The sequence below is a fragment of the Plecotus auritus genome (genome assembly GCF_963455305.1).
Source record: "Plecotus auritus genome assembly, chromosome: X".
Lineage (NCBI taxonomy): Eukaryota > Metazoa > Chordata > Mammalia > Chiroptera > Vespertilionidae > Plecotus > Plecotus auritus.
Window position 1 is genome coordinate 132,493,011 of NC_137784.1, and position 18,676 is coordinate 132,511,686.

The 18,676-nt window shown below is 44.0% G+C and overlaps 1 protein-coding gene across 1 annotated transcript; it reads left to right on the top strand.

Moving 5' to 3' along the window:
* Positions 1–1,354: 1,354 nt before the first annotated feature.
* TKTL1 (transketolase like 1) lies at positions 1,355–18,048 on the top strand. The gene is made up of 10 exons (XM_080652102.1): positions 1,355–1,700; positions 1,785–1,912; positions 3,133–3,326; positions 7,053–7,217; positions 9,616–9,772; positions 11,525–11,655; positions 13,545–13,628; positions 15,656–15,752; positions 15,885–16,004; positions 17,213–18,048. Exons 1-10 carry the CDS (start codon positions 1,606–1,608, stop codon positions 17,383–17,385), a joined length of 1,344 nt encoding a protein of 447 aa, XP_080508228.1. The 5' UTR covers positions 1,355–1,605; the 3' UTR covers positions 17,386–18,048.
* Positions 18,049–18,676: the final 628 nt, after the last annotated feature.

Here is an 18,676-nt window from a genome sequence, read left to right on the forward strand (position 1 = left end):
AAGCCACTGCAGTGATAGAGGGGAGAGAAGTTTGTGGCCAGGCCAGGATGGTGGCAGTGGGAGGATGAATAAGTTCAGTGGGCCTTATGAACCCGTATTCTCCAGAAAGATTGAACATTTTTGTTTGTACATGTCTGGATAAAAGGCCTTGTGAAATGGCAAGGTTCATACTTAGGTTTTCTGCTTTGCTCTTGGGCCCTGTGTAGTCTGCCAAGTGGAGGAAAAGCCTCCCTCTATGTTTCCAAAGCTCCAGTCATCCTTGCCATGTTGCGTTGATTACCTATGGTTCCCCTGTCTGTGTGATCTGAGATTTGGGGTGCATGTGGGTGTAGTGAAGAGGACGTCACACCACAGGGTGGGAGGGGACATTCTGAGGAGCAGCCTGTTCTCAGTGCCAAAAGTTGGCCTAATACTCAACTTCCTGTGTCTTTCATGTGCACCTAGGCTCATTTGGTTCCTTCTCTTATAGCGACTGGCATTTGTTGATGTGGCAATCGGATGGTACGGACCAGGACTGGGGGCTGCGTGTGGGATGGCATATACTGGCAAGTACTTTGACAATGCCAGGTAAGTTGCTTACTCAGAAACCATTTAACTGTCCCCATACAACCCCAGGCACTTTGGCTTTATTTAATCAAAGGTTTCTTTTTCTGAAGTGGTTCCTTTCTGAAGACAGGCAGATCAGTGCCTTTCTTACAGGGGCATGGGCCCAGATGCTGCTGAAATTGGAGCAAGGTGGAGGCTGGTAGCTTGGGGGAGGGTGTTGTCCCAGGGTTGGCTATTGTTATGTGCATGTTCAGAGCCCCTCAGTTCCTGGTTCCAGCCCAGGTGGCCCTTCTGGAGGCACTTTATGCTTCCTCCACTGCTCAGGCAGCTACCCTGCTCCATTTCCCGTAAGTCTGTTTCATCTCATTATTGCCTCTATTAGTCCCTATCCTACATTTAATCACTTTTTAAAACATAACAGCATTTTTGTGGGGTCTGGGTTGTGTTTTATTGATATAAATGTTTCATGTTTCTGCTGCGGAGGAGTTTACCATTTGCAACAGAACATATGCTCCTGAGGTAGAATGTTTTGATTGTTATGATTATTGTAAATAAATTTGTAAGATCAGAAGTAGAAGGTGGCAGTGCTTAAAATGGAGCTTACAAAAAAAAAACCTGTATATGTAAATGTTTGGGTATTTAAGGGAGCAGCTTTCTTCCCATCCCCTCTTGTTTGTTGAGTCCAGAGAAGTGGCAGAAGAACCTAGAAATAGCCTTTACAGCTAGAAAGAGAAAACTAGCCAAAGGTGGTGAACCCAATCTCATGAGACCTAAGCTTTTAAAGCTGTGTTTCCTCAGCTGTTGAGTTGGAACAGGGTGGATAAGGAAAATAGACTTAGGAACTTGATGATCTGAAGCAGCTGCCTCTGTCCGTTCCTTTGCTTCTCTCCATGAAATGTGTTTGCTTGAGTGGCCCTGAAGAGACCCAAGCAGAGTCCTAAACTTCTTTTCACTTGCCCCAGCTACCGGGTGTTCTGCCTTTTGGGAGACGGTGAGTCTTGGGAAGGCTCCGTTTGGGAGGCATTGGCCTTTGGTTCTCACTACAATCTGGATAATCTCATGGCCATCTTCGACGTCAACCGCCTGGGCCACAGTGGCGTCTTGCCCATTGAAAACTGCATAGAGATCTATCAGAAGCGCTGCGAAGCCTTTGGGTAACTATGCTTCCTGCCTTAATGTCACCTCTTTCTGCCCCATACCCCCTTCACCTTGTAACCTGCCTCCTCCTTGGTTGATAGGTGGAACACTTACGTGGTGGATGGTCGTGATGTTGAGGCGCTTTGTGAAGTGTTCTGGCAAGCAACTCAAGTGAAGAACAAACCCACTGCTGTCATTGCCAAGACCTTCAAGGGCCGGGGCATTCCAAGTAAACAAGTGTTTCTTTTCAGCTTGGGGTTATTAAAAACATCTGTCTGCACAAAAGACAAGGCAGGAGACTCAGGCTGGCCAGGCAGACAACTGACTTAGTGTACAGTGGCTATGCTTGAAATATGTATGGAGGCTGGAGGCTCTTGCTCTCCTTGGCTCTTATAGATGGCATATCTGGTTAGAGTGGAAGGGGAAGCCCAGACCCCTAGCAAGTGAGCAGTGATTTTTCTGCCTCCACAAGAAAGTAGCTAGGAGGATAGTCCAGTTAGAGGACTGGCAGGGAATGATCTCCACAGGAGTGCAGAGTGAGAAAGTGCTGCTACCCACATGCACAGATGTAAATAAGGGTGTACACAGACACACATGCTTGCCTATGCCCACACTATCAGGGAAAACATAGGCAACTAGTAATATGGTGCCTCTAGGAAAGGTAGCTGTATAACAGGGCCTGGGGAATGAGGGGGTTTTGAAAGTCTTGCAGATGCCAAAGCTGACAACCTAAAGTTGTTACTCTCAACCTGAAGTTGTTCCTCTCAAATATAAATAGTTGTAAAGAGTGATTCCTGGTGTGTTTTAACATCAAAATTTTGTAATAAAACTGTTTTATGACTTCTCCCCAAAATTCAGTCTTACTCTGGTATCCCCAGTTCAGGAAATGACCACCTGACCAATTTGCTTCTGGCAGAAACCTGGGTATCATCCTTGCCTCTGACACTTCCCTTATTTGCCTCCTACACACATACCCAGTCCACCATCAATTCTGATTTCTGCCCCTAAAATATATCTCAGGTGTGTTCACTTTTCTCCATCTCTCCCTAACTGCTGTCTCCACAAGCCAGTCCCCACAAGGCTGCTATGGCGATCTTTCTTTTCTACAACACAGGTCTTATCACTCACCTCCCCCACTCCAACCCTTCAGTGGTTTCCTATCTTGCTTTGGACAAATCTCAAAACTCCTTATACGCCTGGGATCCTCCATGGTCTGCCCTGCCTGTCTCTCCAGCCTCATCTCCCTCACTTTCTCCTCCATTCACCAGCACATGGACCAGTGGCCCCCTCAAGAGCCTCTTAGCCTTTTGTCTAGGCTGTTCTTTGGGAGTGCAATACCATCTCAGGCTATGCCATGTTTTTACTCCTGTGAGTCCTTGGCTGACATCTTTTCCATCAGAATATCTTAAATATTTGTGGAATAAACATCTTTTCTTCCTTTGGTTGCAGGCGTTGAGGATACAGAAAATTGGCATGGAAAGCCAATGCCAACAGAAAGAGCAGATGCAATTATCAAACTGATTGAGAGCCAGATAGAGACCAACAGACAGCTCACACCAAAATTCCCTATTGAAGACTCGCCTCAAATCAACACCACCGATGTAGAGATGACCTCTCTGCCTATTTACGAAGTTGGTGACAAGGTAAGCAAACTGCTTTGTTATCTGCTTTTCTTTCTAAATACATGGGATTCTTTCTTTACTCTGATATCTATGGATGAACCAATTATTAGGTGGTGTGACACCTAATAAAAGTTATAAGCAATAAAGATGGGTTTACCTTTTCTTTTACTAATGTCTGACATTTAGTCTTTGATTTCAAACTTAAATCTGAATTTTCTTATCAATCATTTGCTACTTGTTAGTGCCCAGCGTTGTGTACGTTTTGCTTGTTTCCTAAATTCAGTTTATGGGTTGGAAGTCTACTGTGCATGAAAAAATAGTGTCTGCTCTAAGAATGGGGGCCTGGCTGGGCTGATCTTTTTGAACGTTCTGGATTACACAAGAAACCACACCAATTAAAAAGACCAGTTCTTCAAAAAGGAAACAAATTCGGCATGAAACCCTGAATATAAAGCCTTTTCATTTTTTAACATCATTTTTATATTCTGCCTTCTGGGTGTATTATAGCAGACCCAAAATAGGTGGGGTCTTTAGGACCCTAAGGAAACAAGGTGGTGAGCCTTGGAGGAAGAAAATATTTTCTAATCTTCCTTTGTTTTCCTAATTTATTGGGAACATTCTTTTTTTAAATATATTTTATTGATTTTTTACAGAGAGGAAGGGAGAGAGAAACATTGATCAGCTGCCTCCTGCACACCTCCTACTGGGGATGTGCCCGCAACCAAGGTACATGCCCTTGACTGGAATCGAACCTGGGACCTTTCAGTCCGCAGGCCGACACTCTATTCACTGAGCCAAACCGGTTAGGGCTATTGGGGACATTCTTACTGTTGCCTATGTTTTCTTGGTCTGGTAATATGGTTTAAAAATGAATTGACTCCCTAGCTGGTTTGGCTCAGTGAATAGAGCATCAGCCCACAGACTGAAGGGTCCTGGGTTCCATACCAGTCAAGGGCAAGTACCTCAGTTGCAGGCTCGCAACAATCGATGTGTTTCTCTCACATCAATGTTTCTGTCTCTCCCCCCTCTCTTCCAACTATCTCTAAAAATCAATAGAAAAATATCCTCAGGTGAGGATTAAGAAAACAAAAAAGAATTGACTACTCAAATTAGAAAATAGATGAAAAAGCACATATTCACAAAGGGTACTTCGGCAATATGTGTTAACACTTTAATTGTTCAGAACCTTCAAACTCAGGAATTTGTCCCACAGAAATATTTGTGCAAGTGTGCAGGTATGTCTATCAGAATGAATGTTGATTGCACCATTGGTTATGATGATAAAATTGGAAATGACCCAGCAAAAAGCTAAGAGCTCACCCAAATTATTAAAGTTTTTTAAAGTTGCAAAACAGCATAGAGTATAATTCTATTTTTGTGTAGAAATTCCTGAAAGAGGGCATCGTATATTATTAAAGGTCATTGAAAAGTATATTTAAAGACATGACCAAATTTGAACTGTTTTTCTCTAGAAAGTGGAGTTAAGTGAACTTTCATTTTTTAAAAGAAGTATGTATATTTTATGAATAGGAAAAAATTAAGAAAACAGGCCAGTTTGTAAAAATTAATGAATTAAAAAGCAAGTTGTATTAATACACCAATCTTAGAGTTGGCTGTCTGAATTACTAATACAGTAGATAAGCCATTAGCTATGTCTACTTAAAGATTAAAAACATAAATATAAAATAAGGCATTAAAGGAGATAATCATAGATGCAGCAAACAATCAGAAAATTATGATAAAACTATGTAGTTCCATGGTAATTTATATGAAAAACCTATAAGAAGACCATTTTTTAAGGAATACATGAAATATCATAATTGACTTAAAAATCTGCAAACACTTAAGTACATCAACAGCCACAGGGAAAATTGAGAAAACTGTCCAAAAGTAATAGCTCCAAATTGCCAGTCAGCTCACCAAGTTATAAGGGTGACTTACTTTTTTTTAAAATATATTTTATTGATTTTTTACAGAGAGGAAGGGAGAGGGATAGAGAGTTAAAAACATCGATGAGAGAGAAACATCGATCAGCTGCCTCCTGCACACTCCCTACTGGGGATGTGCCCACAACCAAGGTACATGCCCTTGATCGGAATCGAACCTGGGACCCTTCAGTCCGCAGGCCGATGCTCTATCCACTGAGCCAAACCGGCCAGGGCAAGAGTGAATTACTTTTTTTATTGCTGGGCTATTTCAAGCCTTCTTGAATATAGGGAAAGACAAGTGCATCATTCCAATTCATTTAAGAAGCCAAAGCGTGATAAACCTAGCTCTGGCCAGTATGGCTCAGTTGGTTGTCATCCCGTGCACCAACAGGTCATCAGTTTGATTCCCGGTCAGGGCACTAGCCCAGGTTGCAGGTTGGATCCCAGGTTGGGATGCGTGCAGGAGGCAACCAGTTGACGGTTTTTTCTCTCTCCCTCTCCCTTCCTCTCTCTCAAATTAATAAAAACAAAACTAGACCAAAGGAAAAGCTATATAGACCAACCTCACTTAGACTATTAGTGTAAAAATTCTAAATAAAACAGTCACCAATTTCAACTCCATTAGTATACAAAGTATATGCAAATTAGTAATTCGGATGATTCATCAATATTAGAGAGGAGGAAATTATCATTTTGATGCATGGGAAACAAAAACAATTCATAAAATTTACTCATTCCTGTTGTGTGTTTAAAAAAACAACAACCTCTTAGCCCTGGCCAGTGTGGGTCAGTTGGTTGGACATTGCACGGAGACCCCTTGGGCCACAGGCTGATGCTCCAACCACGGAGCTACCTGGCCAGGGCTTAAGGTCTACATTTTAATTTTTATAGCTGAAAAGTCAAAGGCATTTACATTTTGGGAAATTAATTTTTTTTATCCTCACCTGAGGATACGTTTTTATTGATTTTTTTAGAGAGAACGGGAGGGAAAGAAACAACAACTGGTTGCCTCCCGTATGCACTCTGACCAGGAATTAAACACACAACCTTTTTGATGCACGGGATTACGCTCCAACCAACTGAGCTACCTGGCTAGCACAAGGGAAATTTAAATTTTTTTTAACTATACAAATGGTACAAAAGAATACATTTATTTTTGAGAAATTGATACCTAGTGAGGCAAATATACATTTAAGATTCACTAGGCCGAAACCGGTTTGGCTCAGTGGATAGAGCGTCGGCCTGCGGACTGAAAGGTCCCGAGTTCGATTCCGGTCAAGGGCATGTACCTTGGTTGCGGGCACATCCTCAGTGGGGGGTGTGCAGGAGGCAGCTGATCGATGTTTCTCTCTCATCGATGTTTCTAGCTCTCTATCCCTCTCCCTTCCTCTCTGTGAAATATCAATAAAATATATTTTTAAAAAAAAAGATTCACTAGCAATCCATTTTTATGACCCTGAAGGAAATTACTGGTGAATTGCAAATTCGCTTTGTTCATTTAGATAGATAACAATTTGTAATTCTACAAAATGTTCACCTCCGCCGAAACCGGTTTGGCTCAGTGGATAGAGCATCGGCCTGTGGACTGAGGGGTCCCAGGTTCGATTCTGGTCAAGGGCATGTACCTTGGTTGCGGGCACATCCCCAGTAGGGGGTGTGCAGGAGGCAGCTGATCAATGTTTCTCTCTCATCGATGTTTCTAACTCTCTATCCCTCTCCCTTCCTCTCTGTAAAAAATCAATAAAATATATATTTTTTTAAAAATGTTCACCTCCTTTCTAAATCCATTCTAAGAAACTCTACTGTTTGACTTTTCCAGGTAGCTACTCGCAAAGCATGTGGTTTGGCTCTGGCTAAGCTGGGCCATGCAAATGATAGAGTTATTGTGCTGGATGGTGACACCAAGAACTCCACCTTCTCTGAGATATTCAAGAAAGAGCACCCTGAGCGCTTCATTGAGTGCTTTATTGCTGAGCAAAACATGGTGTGTATGCTTTGGGCACCTCGGGTCTTCTCATTGATTAGCAGTGGCCCGCTGGACACACGAGTCCCAGCCCACCTTACAGTTTTTCTTTCTGTGCATAAAAGTAAAGGCACTGGAGGGGGGAAAATGTCTCCAGGGAAACTGGTAGAGAGTAGCTGGGCAAAGTCTAAGGGATAGTTTCCAGGACTGCTTGGAGGAGCATGGTAGACTACCCAGCACCCTGTCCTGTTAGGCCGCAGCCATCTGACCCCAAGGCTCTAAGCCCAATACATCCTGAGCTCCCTAGTAGCTCTAGGTGGCCCTCCTCTTTCTGCCCTGCTTATAATTAAGCAATCCTACAACCACCCAGAGGCTAGTAGGTTGAAAAAGCTACAAGAGACAATGATTTCTCTCTTCACTGTAGTGCAGGACCTAATCTCTCCTAGATACTCAAATGTGCCAATTGCAGCCTCAAGAATGCCAATAGAGCTGTGGTCTTGGATAAAGTTGTTTGCTTATCTGTGCTTCATTCTCCCTGGAGTGATATTAATGCAGGGAGTCTATTAGATGGGTGCACACCATCTTCTTAAAGAGAGAAAGGAGTTAATGCTAGTAAAAGTCTTGACTTCTGAAGCGCTGTGCCGGTAGAGAACAATGAACACCTGTCTTCACATTATAGAAGCCAAAAACAGCACTGGCCAGAAAACTATGGGCCAGCAGATTTCACATGACCACCAGAGAGATTTTATTTGGAACAAGTAGTATTTACAAATCTTGTAATTAGTTGCCGGCTTTTAAAAGTCAGATTTTATACAGAATTTGAATTTCTGGATTCTTTTCAAGAGTGGGAAAGTCTGGCAACACTAGGGTAGCATTCCCTCCTGCCACCAGTCAGCTGGAGCCATTTAGATGGGCTGTGTCCCTGCCTCCCACCAGCCTGCTCATTCACTCACGGTGCTTCCCTGGCCCTGTCAGTGTTGGAATTTAAGGCCCCGTGTTCAGTAAAGTAGGTCATCACAATTGTAAGAATATGTATATTTTTTCTGTGAGTTTCATTAAGCTATTTCCATTTTGAGTGGAAAAAATACAATCCATAATTTTCTGAACTGAGCCTCCTATCAGAAAGCTTGCTCCCCAACTCATTGATGATCCCTTCAGTCACCAGTCATATGCTCCGTACCTACTAATATGTTCTTAGAGTTGGAAGAAGTAGTAAAGAAGCAGTCAGCACGTAGTATCCAGTGCCATGGTAAAACAAGTGGGTAGTGAGAGTGTGACTAGTGCCAATCAGGGGTAGCTTCAGAAGAGGTGACCTTAAGCTGAGACTTCAGTGACAAGGAGTCTGTCGTGAGCACAGCTCTGAGAGATTGCATTCCCAACAGAGGGCATAGCTATCTCTGACAGGCTCAAATTTGAGATGTTTGTGGAGCAGAAAAAAGTACAGAGTGGCAGAAACATGGTGACTATTAGAACAAAATTGGTTCAGAAAGGTTATCAAAGGCCAAATTATACAGGGCTTTTGCAGGCCACAACCTCATGCAAGTTCCCAGTGGGGGACAAATGAGGAAGGGTGTAACCAAGCCCCAGGACTCAGTCCAGTGTCCTTGGGGAAGAGGTGTGCACTATCCACAGATCCAGGAGGGACAGGAGCAGCAGCAGCCAGTAGGAAAGGGGCATTGTCCTATGCAATGCTGCTGATGTCAGATACAATGAAATGGAGGTCAGGCAAACTCTTGCATTTGGCACCTTCAAGGTCCCTTATAGGGATGGTAGCCTATAAGAAGGCGGCCAGGCAGAGAGTGGGGACAGGGAGAGAAGTTGTGAAGGTGGAGATGGGAGGGTGAAGGTGGAAGATAACAGCACATACTCAAATGGTGAGTGAACCCAAGAGAAGGAGAAACTAAATACAGGAGGGGAGGGGATAATTACATAGAGATGCCCTTGAGAAGGGAAGAGAAGGATGAGATTCAGCATGGCAAGCAGGCCCACCATGTCTCCCAGCAGCACAGTGGAGAGGCCAGTCAGGGGGTAGATGGGGGAGTCTCCATTTACCTCTTATTCCCCAGGAGGTGTGAGGTAAGGGCACCAGGAAGAAAGGTGTACAGAAGGTTTGGGAAGAGAATGGGAAGGAGACCCACAAGGACTGAGGGGGTAGCCATGGGTGTCCCAAGCTTTTCCTTTTTGCATTTGAAGAGCCAGGTCAGCACCACAATTCCTCTGGTTTCTGGCAGTGTTCAGGGAACACTATGGGTTTGCCAGGTTTGGGGTTTCCCTGGGTATGTGCCTGGGATGGGGTGTGTACAGAGCAGGGTGTTTCAGGGAACCATGCATTCTACACTGGGTAAGGGGAAAGGGGGGCAATAGGGGTGATGGGGGCCTTGTCCAGAGGTATTCTGATGCACTTTCTTGGTGTTAACAGGTGAACGTGGCACTGGGATGTACTATTCGTGGTCGGACCATTGCTTTTGTTAGCACCTTTGCTGCCTTTTTGACCCGGGCATTTGATCAGATCCGTATTGGAAGCATCTCCGAATCCAACATCAACCTTATTGGGTCCCACTGTGGGGTATCGATTGGTATGAGTTCTCAATGCCATCATCTTGATAGTCTTTCTAGTTGACAGAGAAAGATTAGTATCTAAACGGTTAAATTGCCAATGTATGTAGGGTTTCATAACATTTGATTATTTGTAACCACTTAAAAAATGATTTTAAAGTTCTAGGATACTCTGGGTAACTTTTGAGCGGGTCTCTTGATATTACTGTAAAATGCCCAGTCTTGCAGTCATTGAGAAGTAATTATCTGTCCTGAGTGCTTCTTTCATGTCTAGCCACGTACTAGGTATGAATAGGGCCACCCTGGCATTACAGAGTTCCTTTCTGCTCTTGGTGTGGTCATGGCACAGGGAAGTGAGGAGCATAGCCTGTCAGGGCTTTGCCTGGGTGAAGCAGCCTGGTGGGATGGAATGGGAAGCTATGAGAATCCTGATGCTAGGGAGTGAGGCCAAGGAAGATGTCACTCTCAGGGCATTAACCTGGCAGGACATGCTAGATGGAAACAACGGGAAAGGGGGAAGCCAGGAAGAGAGTTGAAATATGGTGTGCATTAGCAGTGGATAGAAGGAAGATAAGGGTGAATCTGAAAAAGTCTGAAGAAGGAAGTCACATTGCTGACAGATGGAGGAGTTCAAAATTGCCTGGGAAACTTCAGGGAATCCTGGTCATGAGTGACATAAATGAGGACTTGGGAAAGATGGAGGCGCCTGATGTACTGTGGTGAGGCAGGACCCCTAGGTAGATTTGACAGCTTACATTTGCTGCTAGAATGCTGGAGGGGAGGGGAGTGTGGGCCGGAAGTGCATATTTTGGAGTTATCTCTGGGACTCCCTGGGAGAGCTAGACAAGATGTCTCTGGATGGGACACATGCAGCGGGGTAGAGTGAAGAGAGGAGAGCCAACAGCATTTCAGGGTTGGCCTGGGCAGAGGGCCTAGTAGGGATTTAGGGGTCTTTGCCTAGAGCTGGGTATTATAAAAGTTTCAAAATAAGTCAGCGGTGTGGAAAAGTGGCTCTAGGGCCAACGCAGAAGAGCTGGGAGTTCTGAGATCAGATAGTTATCCCAGGCAAGGCAGTGTGCATAGTGACAGTCCCCTTCCCAGCATAGAAGAGGCAGGCCACCTTAGTATACATTGGCTTTCTCTCTTCATGGTGTTTCTGATCAGAAACTCTGTTCCCAAACAAACCCTAAGGCCTCCTTAATCACAACAGCACCCCAAGGATGCCCCCAAGGTATGTTATGCTTAGCTACCTTGAAGGCCTTAAGAAGTGAATAAGACCACTTCAATCTAAAAACCCAAGTCTCTTGATGGAGAAGATAGAAGAGCAGAGAAGGAAAGACAAAGCTGAAAGGTCCCTCTTAAGGAGAAGGAGACAGGGACAGAGACTTGATGGAGTTGACTCAGCCACCTGTGCTCAAGAAGAGCATGAAGTCACCTTGGACAGCAGTAGCATTGCCCAAGTGTCAGAGGTTGGCAAGGATCAGGACCAAGAAGAGATCACTGGTTTGTTGATCTGGAAGGTCAATTAGCCAAGCCTCCAAGTGTCACAGTGGTGTCTTGAGGGAGAGAGATGTGTGACAGCTCATTATAATTATAAGGCATTGTATTGACATAAGAATTGGACAGTTTTGTAGGCTCTGCTACAGTTGTGGCCACCCTTCCCTCCCACCTCCCAGATGTCAATAAGCGCTGTTGCTTATCCAGCAGAGGAAGCGGTCCTAGCTTCTTGGTCTATCTCATGTTTTTGTTGGGCTGTGGCTTTGTTTTCTCAGGTGAAGATGGCCCCTCCCAGATGGCCCTGGAGGATTTGGCCATGTTCCGAGCAGTTCCCAACTGCACCATTTTCTATCCAAGTGATGCCGTCGCTACAGAGTATGCTGTGTTCCTGGCGGCCAATACCCAGGTATTTTTAGGGGGCACTGGTTCAGACAGAAAATGCTTCTGAGCTCTGCTGCTAGTTTGGTATTGATGGTTGGATTTTTCCCATTTTCTCTCAGCATAAAGGTAATAGATACTCATTACAGAAAATTGAGTTGTAGGATTCCTTTTAAAAATAGAACCATTACCCAATAAAGGTGATTAAGCACATAAAACATGAACACATTCAAAGACAAACAATGCAGAGGGATGCTGACCACCTGATGGCCCAGGACTTGGCGAGAAGAGGGAGCCTGGGGCTCTGAGGCAGAGAGCCTTAGATATACCCCATGCCACCACCTGTGACATCCAGAAAGCTGGAGAGTGGCCTGTGAAACTTCACTGCACACAAACCCTAGGGTCCCCAACCTGGCTCCACCCTCAGAAACAGTGCAGATGGACAAGAGTATGGCTTCTGCCCCACTTTCCCCTCTTGAAGTCTCACATAAGGGCATCAGATGAACACAACCTAATTCCTGCCCAGAATCCAGTTACAGGGGCATCTGGGGGTGTAGTTTTCACCTTTCCAATCATTCTGGTTGTCACCAGACTCACCTCACTACCTAGCCCTGCACCCATTCATACCCCTGCACAGGTGACTCTGGGCACAGTTAGGGTAGATTGTGGAAATTCCATTCTAAGCATTTGTAATGTGTTAGAGACATGTTTCTTTTTTTAATGTTTTCATTGATTTCAGAGAGAAGAAGGGGGAGAGAGAGAGAAACATCAATGATAGAGAATCATCAATCGGCTGCCTCCTGCATGCCCCCCACTGGGGATCGAGCCCACAACCCAGGCACATGCCCTGACTGGGAATCGAACTGTGACCTCCTGGTTCAGGGGTCAACACTGAACCACACCAGCTGGGCTTGAACTTTTCTCCCCCTTAACCTAAGTGGGCTCAAACTTTATGTATGTTCTATACTTGATTTTTTACTTACTATATCCTAGAAATTGTTTTATACCTGTGTATATACAGAGTGATCTCATGTGCTGGAGGATTCCATTTCTAGGAAGATCAAGAGAGGCAAAACAAAGCTGTAGTGACAGAAATCAGAACAGAGATTGTTGCTTGGGCACAGGAGAGGGGCACAAGGGAACTTTCTGGGCAGATGAATGCAATCTGGACTCAGGTGATGGTTATGTGGTATATACCTTTGTCAGAATTTGTGGAGTGCTCCACTGAGGTAAATTTTACCTCAATAAAAACACCGAATATAATTGATTTATAACATAGGGATGAATGAACAAAAGCTATGTTTCTAAATTAATATACTATCCCTTTCCCTTCCTCTCTGAAATCAATAAGTATATATATATATTTAAAGATATGTGTGTAAATTAAATACTTTAGACATTTGGATATTTATACTTTATGTGTTGATAGAAATGTATTTACATTTTACTGGGGAAATATTGAGTCACTTTATATTCCATTGTTTAAGGTATTTCTAAGGTTGAAGCATTACAAGCTATTTTAGAGAAAATTAACTGTATAACATTGTGTTTTGACCTTTCTATTTAACACGAGCCAGTGCTCCTGCCCTAAATTTATGTTCTGTGTGTGGGGACAGAACAGGTCAGTGTGTATTTGAGAAAGCTTTTTTAAATCAGTGAATGTGGCATCATGGAAAGCTTGTCACTGAACTCATCGCCAGGGTTCTGCATAAGCTTTTGCCTGGCTCAGTAGTAACCTGACCAGGTGATAGCTGACCTGTTTGCCAGTGGTTTGCCCTTGCTCCAAAATGTGTGCTTTATTTTAGTAAAAGAACTGTTCAGTCCTCCTCCTCCTCCCTCCCTGCCTTTTTTTAAAGGTTTATTAGTTGGAAATTGAGTTAGACTTTCTACTAGTTCTGGTTTCTGTTTATACCCTAGGGGATATGCTACATTCGGACCAATAGACCTGAAACTGATGTTATTTACTCCCCAGAAGAAAATTTTGAGATTGGAAAGGCCAAGGTAAGCCTTTAAGTTCTCCAGTGTTCTCTAGTGTCATTTCATGTGCAGGTAAAACTAGCACTAGGTATCCTCACAGTAAGGCTTTGTCCTTTCTTTGTTCTAGTTTTTAAAAAAATCAGTTGTGACCTTTGCTTGCTTTTCCTCCAGAAGGAACATTTTACCAATATCAGCCAGAACTGAACTTTTCTCCTTTCTGAATGGAGTCTCTCTTTGTTGAATTTTTAATGATAAAGCAATACAACTTGAAGGTACTTGAGTTGCTTGACTATAACTTAATCACACAGCCTCAAGCTAAACAAAATAATAGAACCCATTATTTCAAAGGAATAACAGATCTATGAGATTCTGGTTTTGCATCCTCAAGGCCAGGAACAAAAGGAAATGGGAACCATCTTGCTGCTGGCAATTGTGTGGCCCTGAGATGGTTTTTGCATATTGGATGTGGCCAGACCTGCTGATAAAGGCTAGCATCCTGGGTACTTTCTATTTCCTGTGTCCTCACAAAAGCCCTAGAAGCACACATTGTTAGCAGCCCTGTTTTAGAGATGAGGATCAGAGGAGGTGAGCAGCTTGCTCAGGGTTCACGGTGAGCAGCAAGAGATCATGCTGCATAGGAAAGTTTTATCCCCTATTCTTATATGCCTTTTAGAAAGTCATTAATACTTTCCTTAAATATGAGAAAGACCTGTAGCCATTCTTGAAGGAGCAACAGGTTGACGTCCTACTTGGTTGCTAAGGGCTAGGCTGCTCCAGAATTTATAGTTGCTAGTGCTCAGAATGACTGTGAGCGCTGAGTGGCTTTAGTGCATAATAAAGCAGGTATATCCCAACAGTCTATGCCTGCCACTAGGTAGCTGGCCAACACTGGGTGGGAAAGCTGCAGTATTCATTTTCAGTGTCCTCCTGTCCTCTGTACTCCCACATTTAAACTCAAGGCCATATGTTTTCCTCTGGGGCATGAGGGTTTCAATGATAGTCAAAGGTCTACAGAGCTCTCTCATATCTCTCCTGTCTTTTTTCCCCCTAATATTTGCCCTACCCTAACAAAATTAATTTCCTAATGGTAAAGGATGTGAGTTAATTTTGTGTATGATAATATGCATGTTATGGATAATTCAAGGGCTGAGTTTTACAAAAGAGACATAAGAGGGGAGTGTGTGTGTGTGATTTTTGAGGGAGGGAGGGAGGGAGGGGCAAGGATATTCTCAGAGAATGGAGTGGCTTAGAAGCCCTGCGTATCTGTACTGTCGTATAGGAAAACCTATAAAGATGGCTGAAATGAAGATTAATTCCAGATGCCTTTGGTTGGGGAGCTTTGAGGAAATCAAACTCTGAAAAAGGCCAAGGGCCCTGTCTTTGCTTGCAGAACAGCAAGTGATTGAGAGCATGGGCTTGATATCAGATGGGCATGGTTGCTTGTCTCAGCCCTAGGCAAATTCCTCCTGCTCTGAGATTCGCTGTCCTCTGCTGCAGAATGGGCTCACAGAGCACTCAGGGCATGCAAGGGGCTTGGCACAGAGCATGTACAAAATGTCCTCAAACGGTTCCTGTTAACATGTTCACCAGTGGAGTTGCATCTGTTTTTGCTCACCCAGCAAGATGTCCAAGCAGTTCAGAGATGGTGCCTTTCCAGACCCCTCAGTGGGTATGAGTCCGTCCTCTGGCTGAATATGAGCCATACAACTCACTTCTGGCCCCTCTGTCCTTTAGATCCCTGTTTGATATCCACCTTCTTTGTTAAAGTGTCCTTTTGTTTATGTATTGTGTAAGGACTTAGTAATTTGGCACTGAAAATCATGAGGAAAGGTCGATGAATTTGTAAAACAAATATGAAGTGGGGGTTATCAAAAAGAGCGTATCATTTTTCAGTGCGTTGATTCAGCCTTTTTTATAGTGAATTATTAAGGAGTGAAATTGGGGAAGAGCAAAAGGTCAGTGAAGAGCAGTGCAAGCAGAGTGCCTTCCACCTTAAGATGTGCTCTGAACATAGTAACCACAGCATTTTTGTTTTGCGGGTGTAATACCAGGTCATTCGCCAGAGTGTCAATGACAAGGTCACAGTTATTGGAGCTGGAGTTACTCTGCATGAAATCTTAGTAGCTGCTGATGAACTTTCCAAACAAGGTCAGTTTGTTGTCACTAAATGTTGAAGTTCCAGCTGGGGAGAGGTGGGACTTGGGCTGCCTCATGTGCCCCAATTAGTGGTCTTATTCTAAGTCTGCTTCATATACCAAGCTGGTTATTGCTATTCTCCAGATATGCCTATCCGCGTCATTGACCTGTTTACCATTAAACCCCTGGATGCTGATGCCATCATCGCCCATGGAAAATGCACAGGTGGCCGAATTATTACAGTGGAGGATCACCACCCAGAAGGTATATCTTTTCAGAGTCTGCTTTGGCAGGACATGTTTGATTGGAGGTGCCCCGTGCTCCTGGGCATCACCCAACAACCTTTATTGCTGCTCCTCCCAAGTATATCATCTTAGGAGTCTCTTGCCCACCTACTCATTTGTGTATCCCCAGCACAATGCACAGTGCTTTGGTCCCTGGGTGGCTCAGTGGCACCACAAAGGAGTATCTAACTTGGCATTGTGGACAGGGAGGGTTCATAAAGAGCTTCACAGTTGCTCTTTAGTTTTGAATTATTAATAGTTTACACCCTCAAAAATGGGAGCTCAGTAGTGTTTGGCCTGGGAAAGTTAAGTGGGCCAGATAAGGGGATGGGGAGTTTCATGTCAGGGGTCCCAAGAGCACAGCCGTGATCCACAGTCTTTGGAAGCACTCCCAATGCCCTCCCGGCTGAGATTTACCACAGGGAAAGGGCATACACCAGGACCCACAAGGACAGGTCACAGGTCAGGGATGGAGAACCCCAGGTCTTAGGCTCCCTCCATTCCTCCTTCCCTCTGTCCCTCCCTCCCATGAGAGGCCTGCCAAATACTCTCCCCTCTTCAGCAGTGAAAAATGCATCACTGCAGACCCAGGGAACCCGCCTGAGACCCAGCACCCTGGGTTTTATTGGGGGCTGGTCATGTGAGAGCCCCCCCCCACATGCCAGGCATGTACCAAATTTCCCAACTCCCAGGTGCTCCACATAAACCACACTATTGTACAAACAGTCCAGGTGCAGGGAGCACCGTTATGAGTAGGGGAAATGTCATGTTGGCCGAGGGGACTTACACCAGCCCACTGCCCAGTTGCCACCTGAGGGCCAACCTTGCAAGTGGCCCTTCCGAAGCTAGTCGCCTCAGGCCTGCTAGTTGCTCTTTTCTTTACAGTTCATTTGTGGATTTTAATCGTTTTGGGGTTCCTGACAGTTTTGAGTATCTGAGCTCCACAGTCCCCTGTATCCATGGAGCCTGGTTGAGAGCCCCTAGTGTAGGTGGGGCTGGGAGCAATTTTGGAACATACAGTGTAGAATGAGAACTTCTGGGCAGTCGGGAATGACTGTTTCCATGAATCAATGCTGGTAAAAAAATCTTTCTCCTGGGAACCAGCAAATTCAAAGGCCTGTATATCATGGGGCATTAAGGATGGCTACCCATTTCCAGAACAGAGCCTAACATCCCTTGCTTCCCCAGGTGGCATCGGGGAGGCTGTGTGTGCAGCTGTTTCCATGGAGCCTGACATCCTGGTGCATGCCCTGGCAGTGCAAGGAGTTCCTCGGAGTGGAAAAGCGAGCGAACTACTGGATATGTTTGGAATTAGTGCCAGACACATTATAGTGGCTGTGAAATGTATGTTAACAAACTAAAACAGCTGCTGACATCTCTACATTCATACTTGTTGACAAACCATCATTTAAATCTATACTGTTTGTTCTTTCTTGTTCTTAAAACAAATTAACTACTTTCTAGTTAAGCCATAACCATGTATACAAGTGCAACTCACATGTTTAAGCAATTGAAGTGGGTTTTAAGATTGTAAGTGTTAGAATGGCTTACAAAACAACCACCTAATATGAAGTTTTATGATGAAGCTAACCGATATCTGGTCTGGGGATCAACCTTAAGTAATAGTATCTTAAATGCATGTGTGTTTTTCTCGTAAGTAAAGAAAATGTGAACTGTAGACTGTAACCGCCTGGGTCATGCAGCATGATGCTGTGTACTGCTGTCCCAGGTGGAGAATGTATGTGCTGCCATCCTACCTGCAGCTTCCTGGGTACTGTGTGACTGCAGAGACTCTGGAATTTCATCTTCCCTCTTATGGTGCGTGAGGCAGCTGTGAAAGCTCATAGATTGTCCTTTGCTGCTTGAGGTGACTTGTCTATGAAGAAAGGATACAACTAGTTCTAGTATACACGCTGCACTCTTGTGAGGTCTCAAATGTCTCATTTGCCCAGTGACCAGACCAAACTGTTAACTCAATTATATTCATTTACTTGTTAAAAGTTAATAAAGCATTAATAAAAGGCAACTGCTCGGTTTCATTTGTGCCTTTTATGTGTGATTTGGTTTTTCCTGGGTAAAATCATCAGTAAGGAAAGAGCTTCTATCTAAACTAGAAGGAGAAAGGGCACTGAGCAGGAGTTGTACCACTAGAGGACAGTGTATTGGCCTGAAAAGCCATCCCTGAGCCAACTCCTTATTTCAGCTGTAAGTACATGAATCATGTGGCTAGAATACAAGAAGAAAGTACCAGCCAGATAAAGATGGGCTCAAACTTCAAAACAATTTAAAATGGACTGGCTATGTCTTGATGTGTCATGGTCCTTATTTTTATTGCTTTCATTAACTGGTCATCAGGAGTCTGTTCTGGAATGTGAGGTAGGGACTGAAGAACTGGCCTCGTACTCCATAGTCTTCCTTGGGGGCCTACTCATTCTACTGCCCTTTTAACCACTGAGCTCATTTCCTGGCCTGTAAAGTTAGCGTATTTGTTGTGCTTATAAGATTTCAAAAAAATAGGTTTTAATAATGGATAAAATTAATAGAAATATATCGAACAAAAATTTTAAAATCAAACTTAATTTCTTAGCAAAAATCACAGTTGATAAAGGATCATTATAGAAAGTTTAGAAAATGCACATAAGCAAAAAAGAT

Excerpts from the sequence above, each read along its gene's own strand:
- TKTL1 (XM_080652102.1), top strand. The coding sequence starts at position 1,606 with ATGGCCATCTTCGACGTCAACCGCCTGGGCCACAGTGGCGTCTTGCCC. Across the intron at positions 11,656-13,544 it reads TCCTGGCGGCCAATACCCAG|GGGATATGCTACATTCGGAC; the intron begins GTATTTTTAGGG and ends TTTATACCCTAG. Across the intron at positions 16,005-17,212 it reads GGAGGATCACCACCCAGAAG|GTGGCATCGGGGAGGCTGTG; the intron begins GTATATCTTTTC and ends TTGCTTCCCCAG.